General features: G+C 49.5%; 2 protein-coding genes across 3 annotated transcripts; both read right to left on the bottom strand.

The window, feature by feature from the left end:
• Positions 1 to 5,198: 5,198 nt before the first annotated feature.
• On the bottom strand, positions 5,199 to 9,698 carry Kiss1 (KiSS-1 metastasis suppressor). 2 transcript variants are annotated; one of them, XM_055598221.1, is made up of 3 exons: positions 9,379 to 9,698; positions 7,477 to 7,617; positions 5,199 to 5,610 (listed from the first exon to the last, which is right to left on the bottom strand). In XM_055598221.1, exons 2-3 carry the CDS (start codon positions 7,577 to 7,579, stop codon positions 5,309 to 5,311), a joined length of 405 nt encoding a protein of 134 aa, XP_055454196.1. In that variant the 5' UTR covers positions 7,580 to 7,617; positions 9,379 to 9,698; the 3' UTR covers positions 5,199 to 5,308. The 2 variants fall into 2 exon arrangements, with proteins under 2 accessions (XP_055454196.1, XP_055454197.1); XM_055598222.1 differs by lacking the exon at positions 9,379 to 9,698 and having other exon boundaries at positions 7,477 to 8,563.
• A 1,505-nt stretch (positions 9,699 to 11,203) lies between these two features.
• Positions 11,204 to 17,321, bottom strand: Golt1a (golgi transport 1A). The gene is made up of 5 exons (XM_055598223.1): positions 17,203 to 17,321; positions 13,847 to 13,938; positions 12,887 to 13,065; positions 12,211 to 12,274; positions 11,204 to 11,647 (listed from the first exon to the last, which is right to left on the bottom strand). Exons 1-5 carry the CDS (start codon positions 17,225 to 17,227, stop codon positions 11,609 to 11,611), a joined length of 399 nt encoding a protein of 132 aa, XP_055454198.1. The 5' UTR covers positions 17,228 to 17,321; the 3' UTR covers positions 11,204 to 11,608.
• Between the last annotated feature and the right edge of the window lie 548 nt (positions 17,322 to 17,869).

The following is a 17,869-nucleotide window of genomic DNA, read 5'->3' as shown; positions in this document are numbered from 1 at the left end:
TTAACTTCCCAAGTTTTCTATCTGCCTTTTTCTATTTTTATTGCATCTTCTATATTTTTATAGATGCAAAATTTTCTATCTCTCCCCAGTAAGATATTAATTATAGAATAATTTTAAATGCTGTCTTTGAGATGAAAAATTTCATTGCATAAAATTGAAAATACATTTAATACGACTGAGCTGTCCACTTACCAACAGTTATGATGGTTAGTTCCCTGTTTTAATCATACATTAAAAATGTCTGCTGGGCAGTGATGCTGAACCTTTAATCCCAGCGCTCAGGAGGCAGAGGCAGGCAGATCTCTGAGTTCAAGGCCAGCCTGGTCTACAGAATTCTAGGACAGCCAGGCTATTCATAGAAACCGTGTCTTTAAAAGCCAGGAAAACAAATGTCTTTGGCCAGGTGTGGTGGTGCACACCTTTAATCCCAGCACTCAGAAGGCAGAGACAGGTGAACCTCTGTGAGTTCAAGGCCAGCCTGGTCTAAATATTGTGTTCCAGGACAACCAGGGCTATGTTAAAAAAAAAAACCCTGTCTCAAAAAAAACAAAGAAACAAAAAAAAGTTCATTTTCTCTGTTTGCGTTGGTCTTCTTGGGCTTTCTTGGGTCTCCCATTCCTCCTGGAAACGGCACGATCAATATCCACAGGTGGGCGTGTCCACTGTAGGGTCTGTGCTAGCATTCTCTGGGGCACTCTCATTGGAAGATCTTTTCCCTGGGATTTCCCGTCTCCTGTCCTTGCTGCCTGCTTAGCTTCCTGGAGCAGAGGCAGGAATCCACACAGTCTCTCTCCACAACCACTCTATCTCTGCCCAGACAGGGCTTCTCCTCTCTCTCATGTACTCCTCAGGAGAGTATAGGGTCCCCAAATAGCAGGACAGGCTGGGCGTGTTGGCTTACGGTAAGCAGGTAGGGTACCGTATTCAGGAGGTCTAACGGCTATATGTGGGATTTTCAGCCAGTCCTCCTGTTTGGGGACCAAACTTCATCCAGATCTAATACTTCCCATCCAGAGGCATGGTTCTGTGTGTGACTCAGGAGCTCTCGATGGCTTTGTAGTTGCAGCGTCCTTTGCTCTGCCACCCCACCCCCATCCCATGTAGCTCCTATCCTCAAAATCTTCACATTATTTCTCTTCTTTTTAAGATTTGTTGTAATTATCTTTATTTCTTATGGGGGGGATTATGTGTGAGTATGGAGTGGTTTACCAGTGGAGGTCAGAGGTCAGCTTGTGGGAGTCAGTTCTCTCCTTCCACCATGTAGATCTCAGGGATCGAACTCAGATTTGGCAGCAAGTGCCTTTGCCCACTGAGCCATATAGCTGGTTCTTTTTTTGTTTTAATTACATTTATTTATCTATTTATTTATTTATTTATTTATTTATTTATTTATTTCTCTTTTTGAATCTTCTCTCTGTCCTTGAGAGTCATGGTGTTTAATCTTTATTGTCAACCTGACTAGATTTAGAATCACCACGGAAACACACTTCCATGTGTCTATGAGGACATTTCCAGAGAGTTTTAACTTAGAAGTTGAGGCTTACTATGAATGTTGGTGGCACCATTTGATGGGTCTCAGACTGAATAAAAAGGAGGAAGTGAGCTGATGTTATCAGCTGCTTCGTGTCCTTGTTGTCTTGCCTTTCCCACCTTCTAGGACTGTCTCCTCTTAAACTGTGAGCCAAAATAAACCCTTGCTCTTTGCAGTGCTTCTTGTCAGCTGTTAACACTGCACATGCAAAGCAGCCAGTGTGAGGCCACTTTCCTTCCTCCTTTACTGACTCCAGTGGGGACTGAGGAGCCAGCAGGCACAAGTGGCTCAAAGGCTGTACTTTTTAACCTCTTGTGATGTAACACATTATAGGTATAGTTGCAGACTGCATGGGACTGATGGTAAGGAAATGACAAGAAAGCGCGACCTGAGGTTGTAAGACCTGGGGTCTCACAGCTCAGGAGTTCAAGATCGTGCCCTTCCCAGAAATTCCCACAGACCACAACTCGTTGCAAAAGCAAGAGGTTTATTAACCATTGAGCAATGTGGTCACTCCTGCCGGTCAGCAAAGAGTGGCACCGGGAGACAAAGGCCTTTAGGTTTTTAAAAGAAAAATTGCAGGAAATTTGAAGTTGGAGTTTTGGCAATTTAGGATTGGATGAGGAAGCTATTAAGTAAGATAATTGGTTTGTCTTAGGTGCTCAAGCTTGGCCAGTCCTGCCAAGTGTGGATGCAGCTGCAATTGAAGGTGGGGGTGGTTACTCATCCTTGAAGATTAGGGGCTGTGGACTTTTGGCTGGAGGTCAAAAGCTACTCAGAAGAAGTCTGGGTTTGTTGCTAAGAAACACTATCTCAAAGACAGGAGTTTTTCTTTTTGCTGAATGAAGGTCATTGCTTGCTTGCCTTTTTTCTATCTGTCCTCATAGATAGGGTCACATTTTTTTATTCTCTGGAAAGGTACTAAGAGGCTTTAGCTTAACCTGAACCTAAAACTCAAAACTATAGGCTTTAGAAGACATACAGGTTACAAAGTTAGTCTAACCCTTTCAAGGTGACCAATGTGTGGCTGTTTGTCATGTCCTACTACCCTCCCACAAGAGAAGCCAGCCCCACCCTAGGTACCCCACTTTGGCCAGAGCCATGATGGGCTCTGCTATCTTGGAAGATGAAAGATGGGAAACAGAGGCAGGCAGGGAAGAACGCATTAGCTCTTTGGACTTGATGTCCTTAACCTTCTTGTGACTGCATCCATCTGGGCCCAGGCAAGCTGCTGACACAGAGAGGAGGCAGACAGGGCAAAAGACAGGTCTGAGGCTCTCCTGCTCTGGGGACCAGAAACTTTATGTGTGTTGTCACCCTGGCTCCTGGATCTGCATCCTGAGCAAATCCTCGGGCTGACAGGAGTAGGGTGGGAGTAGTGCTTCGAAGGGTGGGGACTGGAGAAGAAGGGACTGCAGGAAGATGACCTTGTCTACAGTTAGAAGGTGTGGGAATGTGTCTTCCCCTCTGCCTTTCCAGGAACATCATGTGGGCACATTTCACCTGCTTCTCTGAGCCTGTTTTCTATTCTATGCAGTGGAGTTGATACTGCCCAGCCAGTATGCTATTAGGAGGATGAAATGAGGTTACCCTGTGCTTGACAAACTACACTAAACCTCCCTTGTGAACATATTAAGAAAAATACTGGAGGTCAAAATCTCCCTGTTCCCCTCTTACTTCTGGCCACTGAAATTCTTTCCTTAGGGATGGGAAACTACTCAAGAGGGGTGGAGCCTGGGGCAGACTCATTCCCCCAGGGATGGATGGATGCTTTTGTCCTCTAGGTCCCTTACCCCCAGGGAACTTCAGGTTTGAGAATCCCTGTGCATCTCTTCCTTCAAGTCTTTGGGCTCTTGAGAGGGTTCTGGGGACCCCTGGGGCATGTGATATATTCTTTCACAGCTTCCTCTTCCTCCCGTCTGAAGGGCAGGTTGAATGTAAAAGTGGAGCCACATGGAGCCGAAGAGCTCTGTGTCCCATAGAAACTCCCTCCTTTCCAGAGGCACGGGGCTGATAACTGGGAAGCCCAGAGTCTGGCATGTGGCACTTTGGGGTCGAGAGGCATGGAAGATAGAATTGGCTCCCCTTTCAACTGTTTGCTGAAATGGGCCTTTGGGTCAGTTCCAACAGAGAACTCAGGATGCACTTAGTTCTAGGGAGAGCTGGCAAGGAAGGCCTAACATGAGGTCGGGGGCCTGCGCCACAGCTAAGGTCACACAGGCACACGCACATGTTCCCACATGCAGTTTCTCTCATCTGCTCCAGTTCCACACACACGGAGGCCTGTTTCTTATAGCCGAGGACACACTTCACTGCTCTGCATCTAAAGTGGCAATGCTCCTCTCTGCCTCGACGACAAAGGAACAGGTAGAGGGCACCACAGGAGTTTTATAAAAGTTGGGCCCAGAGCAGAGTTCAGAGACCTGTAGTCTCCTCTTACCTATAAGCTTCACCAGAGAAAGGGCTGGGGTCTGTGAGAAGAAAACACTCATGGGAATAGGTGTTGAGTTGTTTTTTTCCCCTTTTCAGGAGGTACAGCCACACACCCGTGGTATTGGGGTGCCCTTCTCAGCACCAACAGCGTCATGCTGCTAACACAACATGCTTCAACACGAGCTCAGAGTGGATCCTGGAGGGCAGTTTCAAGGATAAAGATGGGGATGGGGGCAGGTTGTCTTGTTCCCATGACAGCCTATTGTGTTGCCATAGCAACACAGCTCTGTCTCCATCCTGTGCAGCCCTAGTTTCTGTGATGGGCAGAACACTAAGATGCTTTACACATAGGGGTGAGGACACTCTACCATCCCTGGGGAGGTGGACTATGGAACCCCAAGGCTGCCAGCTCAGGATGATGCATCTTGAGGGCAGGAGAGGAGATTTCTTGGGGTTTCCTAATGACAAGCTCTATTTTTTTTTTCTACTGAAATCTCTCCTCCCCAGCTATTGGGCCCCCAAGAGTTGACTCAGATGGGAAGCCTGTCATCTTAAAGAGGCTTGAAGGCTCAGCTGTGATGGGGAAAGATGGGTACTGTAGATGATCCTTGGACCTCCATGTCCAGGGGCCAGCAGCCCTACAGAAGCCTGGTGGTGGGATTAGTCCTCTGTATAGCACTGGCTGTCCTGGAACTGGCTTTTTAGACCAGGCTGGCTTCGAACTCACAGATATCTGCCTGCCTCTGCTTCCAGAGTGCTGGGATTTAAAGCATGCGCCACCACTGCCTGGCTAAGATTTATTTTATTTGTAATTAATGCATGTCTGTTTGCCTGCCTGCCTGCCTGCCTGTCTGTCGGTATATGCGTGTGAGTGTAGACGCTAGAGAACCCGGAAGAGGGCTTTGGATCTGCTGGAGTTAGAGTTACAGGTGACTGTGTCCTCTGGGTGTTGGGAGCCAAACTCAAATCCTCTGGAAGTACTCTTAATGGCCGAGTCATTTCTCCAGCCGTTAATTTTTTTAATTAATTTTTTAAATTTTTAATATAAATAATTATATTTATTATTTTATTATTTGTTTGTAAGCATTGAGCTACAATAGACTGGGGAACAGCCAAGCCCTTCCTTAACTCTTAGTTTAAAAAGCACCGACTTGGGCACCAAAGCCTTGCTGAAATCAGATGAGAGGCAGGTGAGAGAGAAGAGGACCTGCCCATCTGCGCTGCTCACAGAAGTCAGGGGAAGAATCACACGCGGTGAGACTGCAGCGTTGCTTTTATTGCCCCAATCCGGAAGCCCCCTGCGCTGGCCCGGATGCTGCAGGCTGGGCTGCTGTCCGCCGGCACTCAGCCCCGCGCCGCCGGTGCAGCCCGCGCCGCCTGCCGCCTGCCGTAGCGCAGGCCGAAGGAGTTCCAGTTGTAGGCTGACAGGTCTTTCTCGCGCTGCACCAGCACCGCTCCGCGGGGCGCGGGAATCAGGCGACTCCCGGCGGCGCACAGGGGCCGCTGGCGCCCCGAGGAGCTCTCGACGGGCGGGCACGGCGATGCCCTGCGAGCGCGCGGCCCTGCAGCCCCAGGCTTCCTCTCTGCACACCGCGGGCCCTTTTCCCAGGCATTGACGAGTTCCTGCAGTCCGCCGGGCCGCCGGCCTAAACAGAAAGCACAGGCAGGTGACGCTGAGGCTGCACGGCTTGCTTAGGACACCGGCTCTGACCGCCCTACCCCTCTGACTCTGGCCCTAAATCCTTAACCCCAAAAGTTCAGCTCTGCCCTCAGTGTGGAGCTCTGGCTGCTTAGCCCGGTGGCTGGACTGTCTGCTCCTCCCTCCTTCAATAGCTTTGCTTTCAAGTACTTGCTGGAATTTTGCTAAATGCGTTTATTAAACTACTTTCTTTGAGAAAGCAAACAGTTTGGAGGGGGAAAAAGTATATGGAGAGGGGCAGTCCACCCTGTCCGTATTACGGGTTCTCTGCCTGGTCCCTAAGTTGTGTGTCTCCATTTGGAGGCCATTTGGAGCATCTGGGCCCCAGGGGATAGAGGGGATCCATTTTTCCATCTCTAAGAATGCTAAAAACAGTGCCCTAATGCTCACTAAGTAAAAGCTATGAAAAACCTGGAGTAACAGAAATTTAAAAAGTGAAGCCAAGGTTGTTATTCCCACACACAGCTGTGTCCTGAGGGAAAAATCGAAAACCCTAACATACAGCATCGAGACTCAGACATTTCCTGCGGTGCCCTGACAGGATAGCTCCCAGGCCAGGTGCAGGCCTCCTCTTCCTGCTGGAGGCTAACCAGGCTCACTCTAAAATCACTTCACAGACAAGGCTCATTAAACTCTCTCTCTCTTTTTGGCAGTAAAACAGGGCAAGTAGCTCTGAGTACACAATAAGTCTAGTCGGTTATGGTAAGATAGTAGAAAAGGTGTGAGTGGGTGTTTGGGCGGAGGATGGCATTGAGCTGTGCTCCTCAGTACCCTGGCACACTGTGGAGGTGAGTGTGGCCATAGTCCAATGTTAATAATAAGCGTCTGGGAGGCCCCTCCTAACTTCTCTGGATAACTGGTGTAGGATAGGAGAGCTCAGTTCCATACCCAAAGCTCAGGATATCCCGTGTGGCCAGAAAGAGCCAATAGCCACTGTCCCTGGATGGTGATGGGGGTTATTCCTTGCCCTGGAATGATGACACTGTTGGTTAAGTGTCTGGGGCCCTATCTCCTTTTTTTTTGGTTATGTACAAGGATGTCAAATTTGTAGGATGTGTCCTGCATTCCATGCCTAGGATTGGGGTCCAGAAAGGCTAAGCAAGCTCTATTATGTACAGAAAGCAAACGACCAAGAATTCAAACCCAGCCGGGCAAGGTGGTGCACACCCGTAATCCCAGCACTTGGGAGGCAGAGGCAGGTGGATCTCTGTGAATTCGAGGCCAGCCTGGTCTACAAAGCAAGTCCAAGACAGCCAAGACTACACAGAGAAACCCTATCTCAAAAGATCAAACCGAAGAAGAGGAGAAGGAGGAAGAATTCAAACCCTTGCCCTGACTCAGAAGCCATGTTCTTGGTGCTCTTGCGGGGAGGGTACCTTGGCACCTGCTGGGATTTGTCAGTATTTGGCTGAGTAACTTTGGGGAACATTTTGCCTCTTTGGAACTTAGTTTCTCCAGCTCATCAGTTTCCCCAGGGAACTTGTAAAGTTGACATACATTAAAGTTTATCATTGTGTTGAGGTTTTGTTTTTTGTTTTCAAGCCCCCTTAAGGGGATCTAAGGTCACAGATAAAAGTAATGTACACATTAAGCTCCTTCCCAACATCCACAGAGAGAAGTGCTTTGTATAGAGCATGGGAAAATCACAAAGGGCCGGGGTTAACAGGCTGAACCTAGATAAGCCCCGGTCAGCCCCTGATATCTAGCAAGCACAGTAACTGAACTCATGTCAGTAGCCTGGCTACAGCCTGAAAAGCACGTCGAGTCTCATGTGCAATGACTCCCGTGCCTCCCTTTCCTGGGTGGCGCATACCTGTGGGTCCAGGCTTCACCACAGGTGCCACCTTTACCAACGGCTCCCCAAAGGTGGTGACAAAGAGGAGAAGCAGCAGCTGCCAAGAAGCCAACAAGGGCATTCTGGCAGGAAGAGACAGGTCCACGGTGTGTCCAGAGGCTGAGACAGAGAGACAATAAGGACCAGGTTAGAGTTAGTACTTTGCCAGAACCTAGTATATATAGAATAGAGAGAGCGTGAGGGAGAGGAGAAAGCCACATGGTCAGAGATGACTTCAGGGATAAGCCTGAAGCAAGGCCACAGGCAACAGGACTGAAGGAGGGAGGAAGAAGAGAAAAAAGGAAGGGTCTGGTTTGGAGGAAGGGGTCTGAAGCTTCGGTTGGACAGTGCTGGGGTTCTGGGTGGTGGGTGTGCTGGCGAGGGATGTTGAAGGAGTAAGGTGCCACTCATGGGAGTGACAGGGAGGGGGAGGTGGGGGAGGTCAGGCAGGAGTGTGCTCTGAGCCTTAACTGCTCTCTTGGGAGCCTGGAACCATGCCCTTCTTCCCTTCTTGTTGGGTTCTGTGCTCTGCTCCCCTGGATAACTCCTTCCTCAATCTGGAGGCCCTGTCCTTCCTTCGATAATAGAAACCAGTTGTCTTATTGCCTATAACTCAGGACAGGAAAAGCCTTTCTCTCATCCAGCCCACTGGTTGCTTCTATTCTCGTGGGCTCTGGGAGGCCATGAACTACATTGGCCTCATCAGTCTGACTGCTGAGGTAGGAGCCGTGTGGCCTGACCTTCATCTAGCCACTCTGCATTTCTCCTCTTGTGCTTGCCACTTTTCCAACTCCTGAGTTGAATTTCCCTTTGAAAAAGTCATCAAGCACGTTCAAACTGTCTGAGCTTGGTACTTTGGACCCACAGGATGAAAGGAGAAAACCAGCTCCCAAAAGCTGTCCTCTGACTTCCATATGTACTCTGTGCTCACACACAAAGATAAATAAATGAGCCGGGCACAGTGGTGCACACTTGTAATCTCAGCACTCAGGGAGGCAGAGGCAGGCAGAGTGTTCAAGGCCAGCCTGGTCTACAAAGCAAGTCCAGGACAGCCAAGGCTACACAGAGAAACCCTGTTTCAAAAAAACAAAAAAATGAATAAATAAATAAATAAATAAATAAATAAATAAATAAATAAATAAATGAATGAATAAGTAAATAAAGAAATGCAATAACACACAACCCACAAATACCTTACATACCCAAACACATACCATACATACCCACACTCACCATACATGTCACACACATGACACAAACACACACACAGAGCCTGATAACTCTTAGCTGCTTAGTCTACAGGCCACTTAATACATAAGAATTGAACTGTTTGAAAATAAAGAAGGATACTCCTCCCCCATCCCACCTCCCAGTGTATAGGAGACCAAAAGAGGCTTATCTGCCACGGACAATCTTTGTGGTTCCTCTCACCCCAGAAAATTTCAAATCTAGCAAACAACAGAGAATTTCTAGGCATGGTTAGGTTTTTGAAATAAGGTGGCTCCTTCCAGGAGTATCCCTACCCTCCCAGTTCTTATCAAAAGGATAGCAGCATATTCATGAAGTTAATTTTGCATTTGGGGGACTGGCTTGGACAAGCACATGAGCATGAAGGACTCCTCCAACTCCCTTCAAGTGGTACCCACAAAGAGTCTCTTCATTGCATTTACTCCTTATGCCGCAGAAGTGCCTTGTCTTTGCACATAAAACACAAGCCAACAACCCGGGAGAACTTGGTCAGCCTGGCAGTCAGGAGTGACCAGTATTTTTTACCTTCTGCTTACTCGATGCTTCAGTTGTCCTTGGGTTGAAGGCCTGCTCCCCCAGACCCTCCCTGGGTTGGGTCAGGGCAGTCCCAAGCCCTGTGAACAGTGTACCTACCTTGGCTGAGTGCTGGGGTGAGGGCTGGAGGGAGAAGAGCCGCCTGAGTAGTTGGAACACTGAGGGAAGTGCTGCTCTTCGCGTATCCTCTCTGCCTCCCTGATCACACACCGCCCCTTTTATGAAGTCTGGATGCGTGACGTCTCCAGGCATAATCCCACTTCTGCCCTCCCAGACCCCCTCAGGGCTCTGAGCCCCACTACTGGCTTCTGCCTCCTGGCTCTTATGTCTGGAGCCAGCAACTTCCTCGCCCCCAGAAACCCACTAATTCTTCCATCATCTCCATCCTCTTGACACTGTCTCTCTCCTTTGCAGCTGGAGACTCATTCTGCCCCAAACAATGAAGAGAGAGTACCTGAGGTGTGTGTATATATGAAATGTCTTGCCCCTCTCTGCCAATACTGGCAACATGCACCCACCTACACACACCTACACACACACACACCTTGAAGTGAATATGACAATGACACTGGCTGGAGGGGGGGAGGAGAGAGCACAGTCTGACCCAGAGGCTCCTCAAAGCCCACATGCTGCCCTCTCAGAGAGAAAGTCAGGTCAGATTGGCCTCCACCACAGGCAGCTTCTGGGCTGTGCGCTAAGACTGGGGTGGGGATTGAGGGATCTCCTCCCCTCCTTTTTCTCTTAATTACCGAGCACCTGCAGTACACTGGTTTGACATGCATGTGACAAGGCATGGTTGGATATGCCGGACGGTTATATAAGCAGTTGGCTGTAAGGAAGGAAGGTAAACCTGTTCATAGCAGCCCACACATGTAAATCTACCTCCTGGGTGGTTGAGGCAGAAGGATGGTAAGTTTCAGGTCAGTCTGGGATACCCAGAGAGTTCCAGGTCAGGATGGATGACAGAGTGAGATCTTGTCTCAAAAAAATCAAAACCTGTCAGGCATAGTGGCACATTCCTTTAACAACAGCGCTTGGGAGGCATAGGCAGGCAGATCTCTGAGTCTGCAGGTAGCCTGTTCTACAGAGTGAGTCCCAGTTTCAAATAAACGATAATAATAGTAATAATAATACAAAAAAAGGGAGGGGTAGGAAATACCTATTCTGTACTGGCTATTACTAAGCTTTGAGAGAGCAGCATGGAGAATGGGCAGCTCTTGGTACCTTAAGGGTAGGGGCAGGCCTCCCCGTCATATCCCTGATACCAACTCCACTGCTGGCATAAAAAGAAAGGGGCATCATGGATGCTAACAGTGATGCTGGTCCTCTCCCTGCTCTCTGCCCTCAAGGGCTTTGCTGCTATAGTTATTTTATTTTATTATTTGAGACAGGGTCCCACTGTAATCTTGGCTGGCCTTGAACTCACAGAGCTAAGTTTGATTGTGCTTCTCAAGTGCTGGGATTAAAAGTGCATGCCACCAAAGCCCTGCCTGTACCCTTTCTTCTGTCTACATGAACTCCTTTTAAGCCAGTATAGTGCATCATACATTAATCCTACCACTCAAGACACTCGCACTCGAAGCAGGATGATAGTGAGTTCCAGGCCAACCTAAAACCTTGTTTCAGAAAAAGAAAACAGAAATGCTTTTTACCGTGAGAGGAAGGGCTCCCCAGAATGAGGACCAGCTCCTCTGTCACGCTGGGGCCTCTGAAGGTCGCAGCCACCATCCCCCCCAATGCAGAAGGCTGTTTCTGCACCAGCTCTACCTGCATATGTGGGTGTGGTCACCTCTCAGCTGGTGTACTCTTGCTGACGCTGTGTGGGGTCAGTTCTCATTGCTGCCTAATGTTAACTGAGGCTTAGAATATATAGCCCCCCCCCCCCCCAGGATGTTAACCGCCAGCATGGACATTACACCAAGGACAGGGTCTGACTCTTTAGAGGTGGAGATTACATTTTGTGGGGTCAGGGTGGGGGGAGGGTAGTGTAGCAGGCCCACCCTGGGCTGCGGACATCAACTCCAAATCTCAGACACATTCACAGCTTGGGGATTTAATCTTCACTCCCCTGCATAACTTCAGGTTGGGAAAGTTGCTTTCAGCCCCAGCTGGGTATCAGGGCCAGGATCTCTGCTTCCAGCAGCCTCTTGAGGTGACTTGGAGGGTTAAGATCAGTGGCTCTGAGCTCCATCTTTTCTCTGGACTTTGAGATGCCCATGTGTGATGGGAAGTACATCAGTGCTGGGGAGGGAGCGCATGAAGATTGGCCCCCATTCCCCTTATGGCCCCTCCATCAACAATCCAAGCTCAAGGAGCTCATCTCTGCCGTTCAGACCATTGAGCTGGAGCCTTGAAGCCTCTGGGACAGCTGTGGGAGGCAAGAATCATTATTCCAGACAAAGAGAGGGAAGCAGACTCAATACCCAGGCTATTACCCAGCTGACCTTGAGATTCAGGCCTACGCTTATGCTACTTGTGGAGAGTGGCTGTGGGGTGTGCCCAGCTGGCAGGAGCTCCAAGATGTGGGCTCTGGCCCCTTCCTGGGTGTCTCAATGTGCTCCTGTGAGGTACCTCAGAGATGGGTGTGGGGCCCAGAACAGGCTCTGCTCCCTGCTTTTCTTGATGTCATCAGGTGACATATATACCTGCGGCCCAGACTTAACCAAGTCTGCTCAAGGTACCGGAAGTCTTGGGCACATGTTGCCTGGGTCACCTAGAGTCTACCTAGCTCTGGTTGGGAGCCGATAATGGCTGCCTCCTCTCCATACACTCCTTAGCCACTCCAGCCTATAGGGCCCCCACGTTTGATCTCATCAAATGGAGAAGGAGCAGCAAGGGGAGGAGAGTGAAACTGGGCGGTTGTGTCTCAAAGAATATAGGGGAAGGGTAGTGCTTGCTCCCCCACCCCAGACACTACTGCCATTTACTCACCGTGCTCAGGAAGGGGCTGTTAGCCGCACTGCCCAGAAAGCCAAAGGCCACAGGGAAAAAGCCTCTGTGAATAGAAGCGAGGAAGGGGTCAATGGTGGCCTAAGAAGGGAGAAGGAAGGGAGCACCTACTTAAAGGCTCAGACTTTGGCTTCTGCCAGAGCAGCCACTGGGCCCTGGGGACAGGCATAGCCTGGGCTCTGTTGAAAGCAGCAGCATAGTGAAATGGTTGAGAACCATGGCCAGAGCCCAGTTGTCTTACAGTCACATATTGGCTCTGCCTCTTACTGACACTGTCCGCACCAAACACATCCCCCGCTTCTCAGAACCCAAGGCCAGTTTTCAAATGTGCTGAGCAGGATTTGTAGCTATGCATAGGGCCTCACATAAAGCCCACCTCAAAGGATACACATTCTTGTGACTTACTCCCATGATTATTATTGGGGCCTTCTCTCTGTTAGATGGGTTGGGGAACATTTGCACCAGTGGGTGAGCCCGTGGCATGGATGGTGGCTGGAGGCTGTGTTCATGTGGGCACAGCCTTATGCCTCAGCATCTGCCTTTGCAGCCTTTCAGGCCAGGCCTGACGGAATGGATGCCTGATCTTTCACGGGGCTTGGAATACGCCAGGCTGGGAAGTGAACCCCCAGTTCACTGTACTGAGGGGCATGGTACTCACCTGAAGAGGCTAATGAATCCGTAGGCCTCCAGAAGCATGCCCAGCAGGGGCCAGCGCAGCAGCACGATAGCTACGCCCCCCAAGAAGAAGCTGGTCCCCTTGAGCTTATGCCGTTGGAAAAAGAAGGAAAACGTCCTCCTCAGGCCAATGATGAAGGAGAGGCCAGTCAGGAACAGCAGCTGCAGGCCCAGGAAGCAAGGACAGGGTGTACAAGCTCTGCTCCATCCCAAGGGCTCAGGATGTGTGTGTGTGTGTGTGTGTGTGTGTGTGTGTGTGTGTGTCCCAGCAGCCGGTCAGAATCTCAGAGCTGGGAATGACTCTAGCCAGTATGCAACAGAAATGCCCTGAGGCAGAGGGATGGCCTGTAGTTTCCCACCCAGTTTCTCAGCTCCAAGCAACTCGTCATATAGATTACCAGGGAGGCTGCTGCGCACTGGGATTTTCCTCTTTTACAGACAAGAAGTTGTACCCCAAGTTCCTGAAGAGTCCCCACTGTGTGGTTCTGCCAGAGCCTTCAGCATGGGTCATAGTGGTCCCACATGGGGGCCCAGCTCACATAGAATTGAGCTCAAAGTCTTCTAGTATGTCCCATGCCCCACCCACACCTCCACAATGCCTCTTCTCTTTACAGCCACTGGTGAGGGCTTCATCCTCCATTTCCTTCCCAGCTGGCTTCCATCCGCTCCTTTCTCTCAGCCCCTTGTTTCTCTAACTCTGCCATGCAGGTACCTGTTATATCCTAGATGCAGAGATCCAATGGTGGGGACAGAGTCCAGCTCATCATGGGAACCCCAGGACCTCACCTAGAGCTTGGTGTAATAATTTCAGGTGATCTGTGCCCACAGGCCCTGCTGTCCACTCTCCAAAGTCCTCATCTACTCTGAATGGCCATGATCTGAATGAACTTGGGGCTGACCCTCCTGGCCACCTAGGAGAGGTGCCTAGGACTGGGAGACTCACATTTCCGAAAGCCAGCAGCACGGAGTCAAAGTACAGGAGTATCCCAAAGAGGATGAAGAAGATGCCGAAGCCGGTGATGCCCACGCCAATCTCTGCAAAAGGCAAGGGGAGGCAAGGGGAGCCTGAGCTTCCTACCACGCGGCGTGGGCTCAGGGGAAGGCTACCGGGGATGGAAGAGGGGCAGGGGCTCCTGAGCTCCAGGGAGGTCTCCACATTACTTTGCCCTCACATTTTGCCAACGTATCTTTCTGCTGCTGCCTGCAGCATGCTGATTTCAGAGCCTGGCTCTGAACACAGCAGCCTGCCTATTTTGTTCCTGTAGCTGACATCTCTGGGGCCACATCCAGCGGGGAGAGTGGAGTGGCTGAAAGGTCAGGACCACAGGCTCCAAGCCCTGGCTGGCTCTCTCCTCTCTCCTCGGCTCTTAGGACTGACCTGTCACAGGGGACTGGAAAATTAGAAGCTGTCAGCTGGGAACATACTCACCCATCCTGCAGCAGTGGCCTAGATATCTCCCCACCCCCTAGTCTCCCTTAATGCCACCTCGATAGCGTCATTAGCTTACAGGGTTGAGTGCCACTAACAGTGCCCCTACCCGTTAGCAGTGTCCCCCAGGCATCACTGAAGACCACAGGAGTTAGCCAAGCCCACGAGCACTGGGCAGAAGTGTGGAGCAGTCAGAACATCTTGTTTGGTGAAAGGTTATACTTTGGCATGTGCTGTGTCCTTCTGACCATTTCCTCCAGAAATAATAGACAGGACATGTGGGTTCTTTGGTCTGAAGTCCCTCATCACATTTGGAAGTGTGATTTTGACTCTCTGCCACTGTGATAGGCAATAAATGACCATTAGTTATGCTGCTTTGTTTTAAAACTAAATTAAAAATTGGCCTGGAGAGTTGGCTCAGAGATTGAGAGTGCTGGCTGCTCTTACGGAGGACTTGGGATCAATTCCCAGCACCCACATGGTGACTCAGATTCACTGGTAACTCCAGTTCTGGAGGAAATCTGGTGCCTTCTTCTGGTCTCCACAGGTACTACATATACCCAACCCCCACACACATACAAATAAATGAATATATTTAAAAATATTAGGCTAAAACTTTTCATTCTAAATTGTGGAAATGTATAATGTTACTATCTTAACTTTTTCTTCTCCTGGTTTATGATTTGGGAGACACAGAGTCTTTTATGTAACTCAGGCTGACCTGATCATTACTTCCTGTCTCTGCCTCCTGAGTACTTTCTAAAAGCTTTTTAACATTTATTGCTGTAGAACTGCATAGTACTGGCACCACTGGACTGCCATCACCATCACCTTTCTCTAGGACAACTCACCATGCAAACTGAACTTCAGTTCTACCAGCCTGTAAACTTCCCCCTTCGTGCTTGTGCAGCTCATTAGAAACAGCACCCTGCTTTTCATGTCTGTGAATTTGGCAACTCCAGGAACCTCACGATAATGGAATCATACAACATCAGCCCTTTGTGGCTGGCTTGTTTCAATTATCACAATGTTCTAGAGATTCTTCTGGAGCTGGAGAGATGAACCAGTGGTTAGGAGCACTGGCTGCTCTTTTAGAGGACCCCAGCTCAATTCCCCACACCTCCAGTTCCAGAGGATCGAAGACCATCTCCTGGTCTTGGAGGGCACCAGGCACACATACATGGTGCACAGACACACATACAAACAGTAAAAACGTAAGGTTTTTCTATGTTGCCACATGTATCAGCTTTTTTCCCTTTGTACAGTAATGTAACATTGTAATTTTGCCATGTTTTGATAATCCATTAATCTGTTGGTAGATATCTGAGTTCTGCCTTTTGGCTAATGTGAACAATACTGACATGAGTATGTATGAAAAAGTGTCTCTTTAAGGGGCTGGAGAAATGGTTATGTGGTTAAGAGCACTGGCTGCTCTTCCAGGGGACCTAAATTCAACGCCCAGCACCCACACGGCAGCTCACAACTGTCCAGCTCCAGTTCCAGGGAACTTGGCACTCTCACACAGACATACATACAGGCAAAACACCAATGCACATAAAAATCTCACTTTAAACAGAAGCAAATTTTATGTTTTATTTTCTTTATTTTTATATTATATTTTATATGTATATATCAAGAATTATGTCTCAAAAAAAATCTGAACTAAACAACAACCTATGAACCAAAGAGGATACTCTTTGTGCCTCTCATAGGCATAATTATTTTTGGAGGGTTTTTTTTTGTGTGTGTGTTTTTGTTTGGTTGTTTTGTTTTGTTTGTTTTTTGAGACAAGGTTTCTCTGTGTACCCTTGACTGTCCTGGAATTCATTCTATAGACCAGGCTGGCCTTGAACTCACAAAGATCTGCCTGCTTCTGCTTCACAAGTGCTGGGATTAAAAGTGTGTGCCACCACTGCCTGATTTAATTTGGGCTTTTTGAAGCTTAGTGTTTCTACGAAGCCCAGAAAGTCCCCGTGGTTGAGCATCCCCGTGCTGGAATTGCAGGTGCTCCCTCCCCCACTGAGTGCAGCTCATTCCTCTGTGTTAGACATCTTCTCCAGCAGTGCTTTGCACAATGATCATTTTTCAGTTTGATCTATACTCTTCACAGGTTGACTGTTCCCTCTTCCTGGAACATTCTCCCCACAGATGCTTACCCAGCCTACCCACTCACTTCCTGTAGTCCCCCTGCTGTAAGCCTTCCCCAGCCAATGGATATAAGACTGTCGCCCATGCCCCCTTCAAATTCCACAGCCCCTTTGCTCTCTTTTGCTTTCGGTTGGGGGGTTCTTATCAGCATCTGGCTCACTACATTCTTGATACTGGGCTCTGCGTTGGCACAGTGTGTGGCAGACAGCAGACAGTTACCACAGGCTCACTGAGGAGAAGGTAGGCTCAGAACCTAAGCAACTCACCAGTGGAGCCGACAGTGTTTCCCTCCGTGTGGAGGACTTCTCCCTCCTAGGAGCATGCTGCCTCCTACCCACTCCCCCAAAGAAAAAGTAGGGTGCCTGGGGTGACGATACTGACCCAGGGCCACAGGAGACCTGGAGGTTTTGGGGAGTTGTCTGAATGGGCAGTCATGCTAGTTCTCGGAACTATGAGCGAGAGGGGCTCAGCCTGCCTTTTGAATTTGCCTCCGGTAGCCTGGGTGCCTGGGCTGGCCCCACCCTCCACAAGGCAGAGGTGGAACTCGCCCTGACCCTGCTGCTGCTTCGAAGGTGCCAACATAGCAGCTTCCAACTGCTGGCTCCAGAGGTCACGTTTGTGGGTCCTAGTGGAAGAGCCAGGTTGGGAAGAGCACTGCTCACTCACCTTAGCAGGGACCCCCTCCCGTAGCCCCACATGCGCCCACCAGCCACTCCACTCACTCTGCCACTCCGTGATGGAGATCATGCTTCAGTCCACTGGGGGGCCTTCCTGGTCACCCGGCTAGTAGTGAGCCCGGAGCGCCGATCCTGGGCATGTTACCGGGAAGCTGACCCTTGGCAACAGTGAGAGAGCCTCTGGTAGATCATTAACTCTCACCTCTCCTCGGTCCCCACACAAATGGCCGCTTAAAGATACAGGCCTGTTCTGAAACGAACATTCACAAAGCTTCTTCTGGCCCAACTCCTCTGAACAGCTTGGACTGGATATGGAAAGCCAAGGGTCTGGGCATGACTGCATTTTCTTGCCTGTTTTGGTAGAGTATAGAATAAATTGCAATGGTGCCCCACTCTTTGCTTTTTGTTTGTTTGTTTGTTTAGATGCCCTCTCCTGGCTAGAATGGAACTTACTACGTAAGCCAGACGCATTGAACTCACCTCAGTGAGCCTGTGGTAACTATCTGCTGCATGCCACACACTGTGCCAACGCAGAGCCCAATACCAAGAGTGTAGCGGGTCAGATTGCCTCTGCCACCCCAGTGCTGAGATTAAAGCCATATGCTACGACACCTAACTTGAGAAAAACCTAAATCAGACTTAAGGGGAGTCAGATTTATATAAACCAAGGGTATGGGTTCCACATGGAGTTAGGCAGCAAAGACTCCAACTT

This window comes from Psammomys obesus, unplaced genomic scaffold (assembly GCF_907164565.1).
Source record: "Psammomys obesus unplaced genomic scaffold, mPsaObe1.curated_primary_1811, whole genome shotgun sequence".
Taxonomy (NCBI): domain Eukaryota; kingdom Metazoa; phylum Chordata; class Mammalia; order Rodentia; family Muridae; genus Psammomys; species Psammomys obesus.
The sequence above is the reverse complement of the archived record's forward strand: the minus strand, read 5'-3'. Positions and strand labels throughout refer to the sequence as shown.

What these genes read in the sequence shown, in the direction of transcription:
- Kiss1 (XM_055598221.1), bottom strand. Translation starts at nt 7,579, where the DNA reads ATGCCCTTGTTGGCTTCTTGGCAGCTGCTGCTTCTCCTCTTTGTCACC. An exon ending in GGTGAAGCCTGGACCCACAG is followed by an intron (nt 5,611 to 7,476) that starts GTATGCGCCACC and finishes CTTTCTGTTTAG; the next exon opens with GCCGGCGGCCCGGCGGACTG.
- Golt1a (XM_055598223.1), bottom strand. Translation starts at nt 17,227, where the DNA reads ATGATCTCCATCACGGAGTGGCAGA. An exon ending in GGATTCATTAGCCTCTTCAG is followed by an intron (nt 12,275 to 12,886) that starts GTGAGTACCATG and finishes TTCTATTCACAG; the next exon opens with AGGCTTTTTCCCTGTGGCCT. An exon ending in ACAGCCCCTTCCTGAGCACG is followed by an intron (nt 11,648 to 12,210) that starts GTGAGTAAATGG and finishes TGCCTCCCACAG; the next exon opens with CTGTCCCAGAGGCTTCAAGG.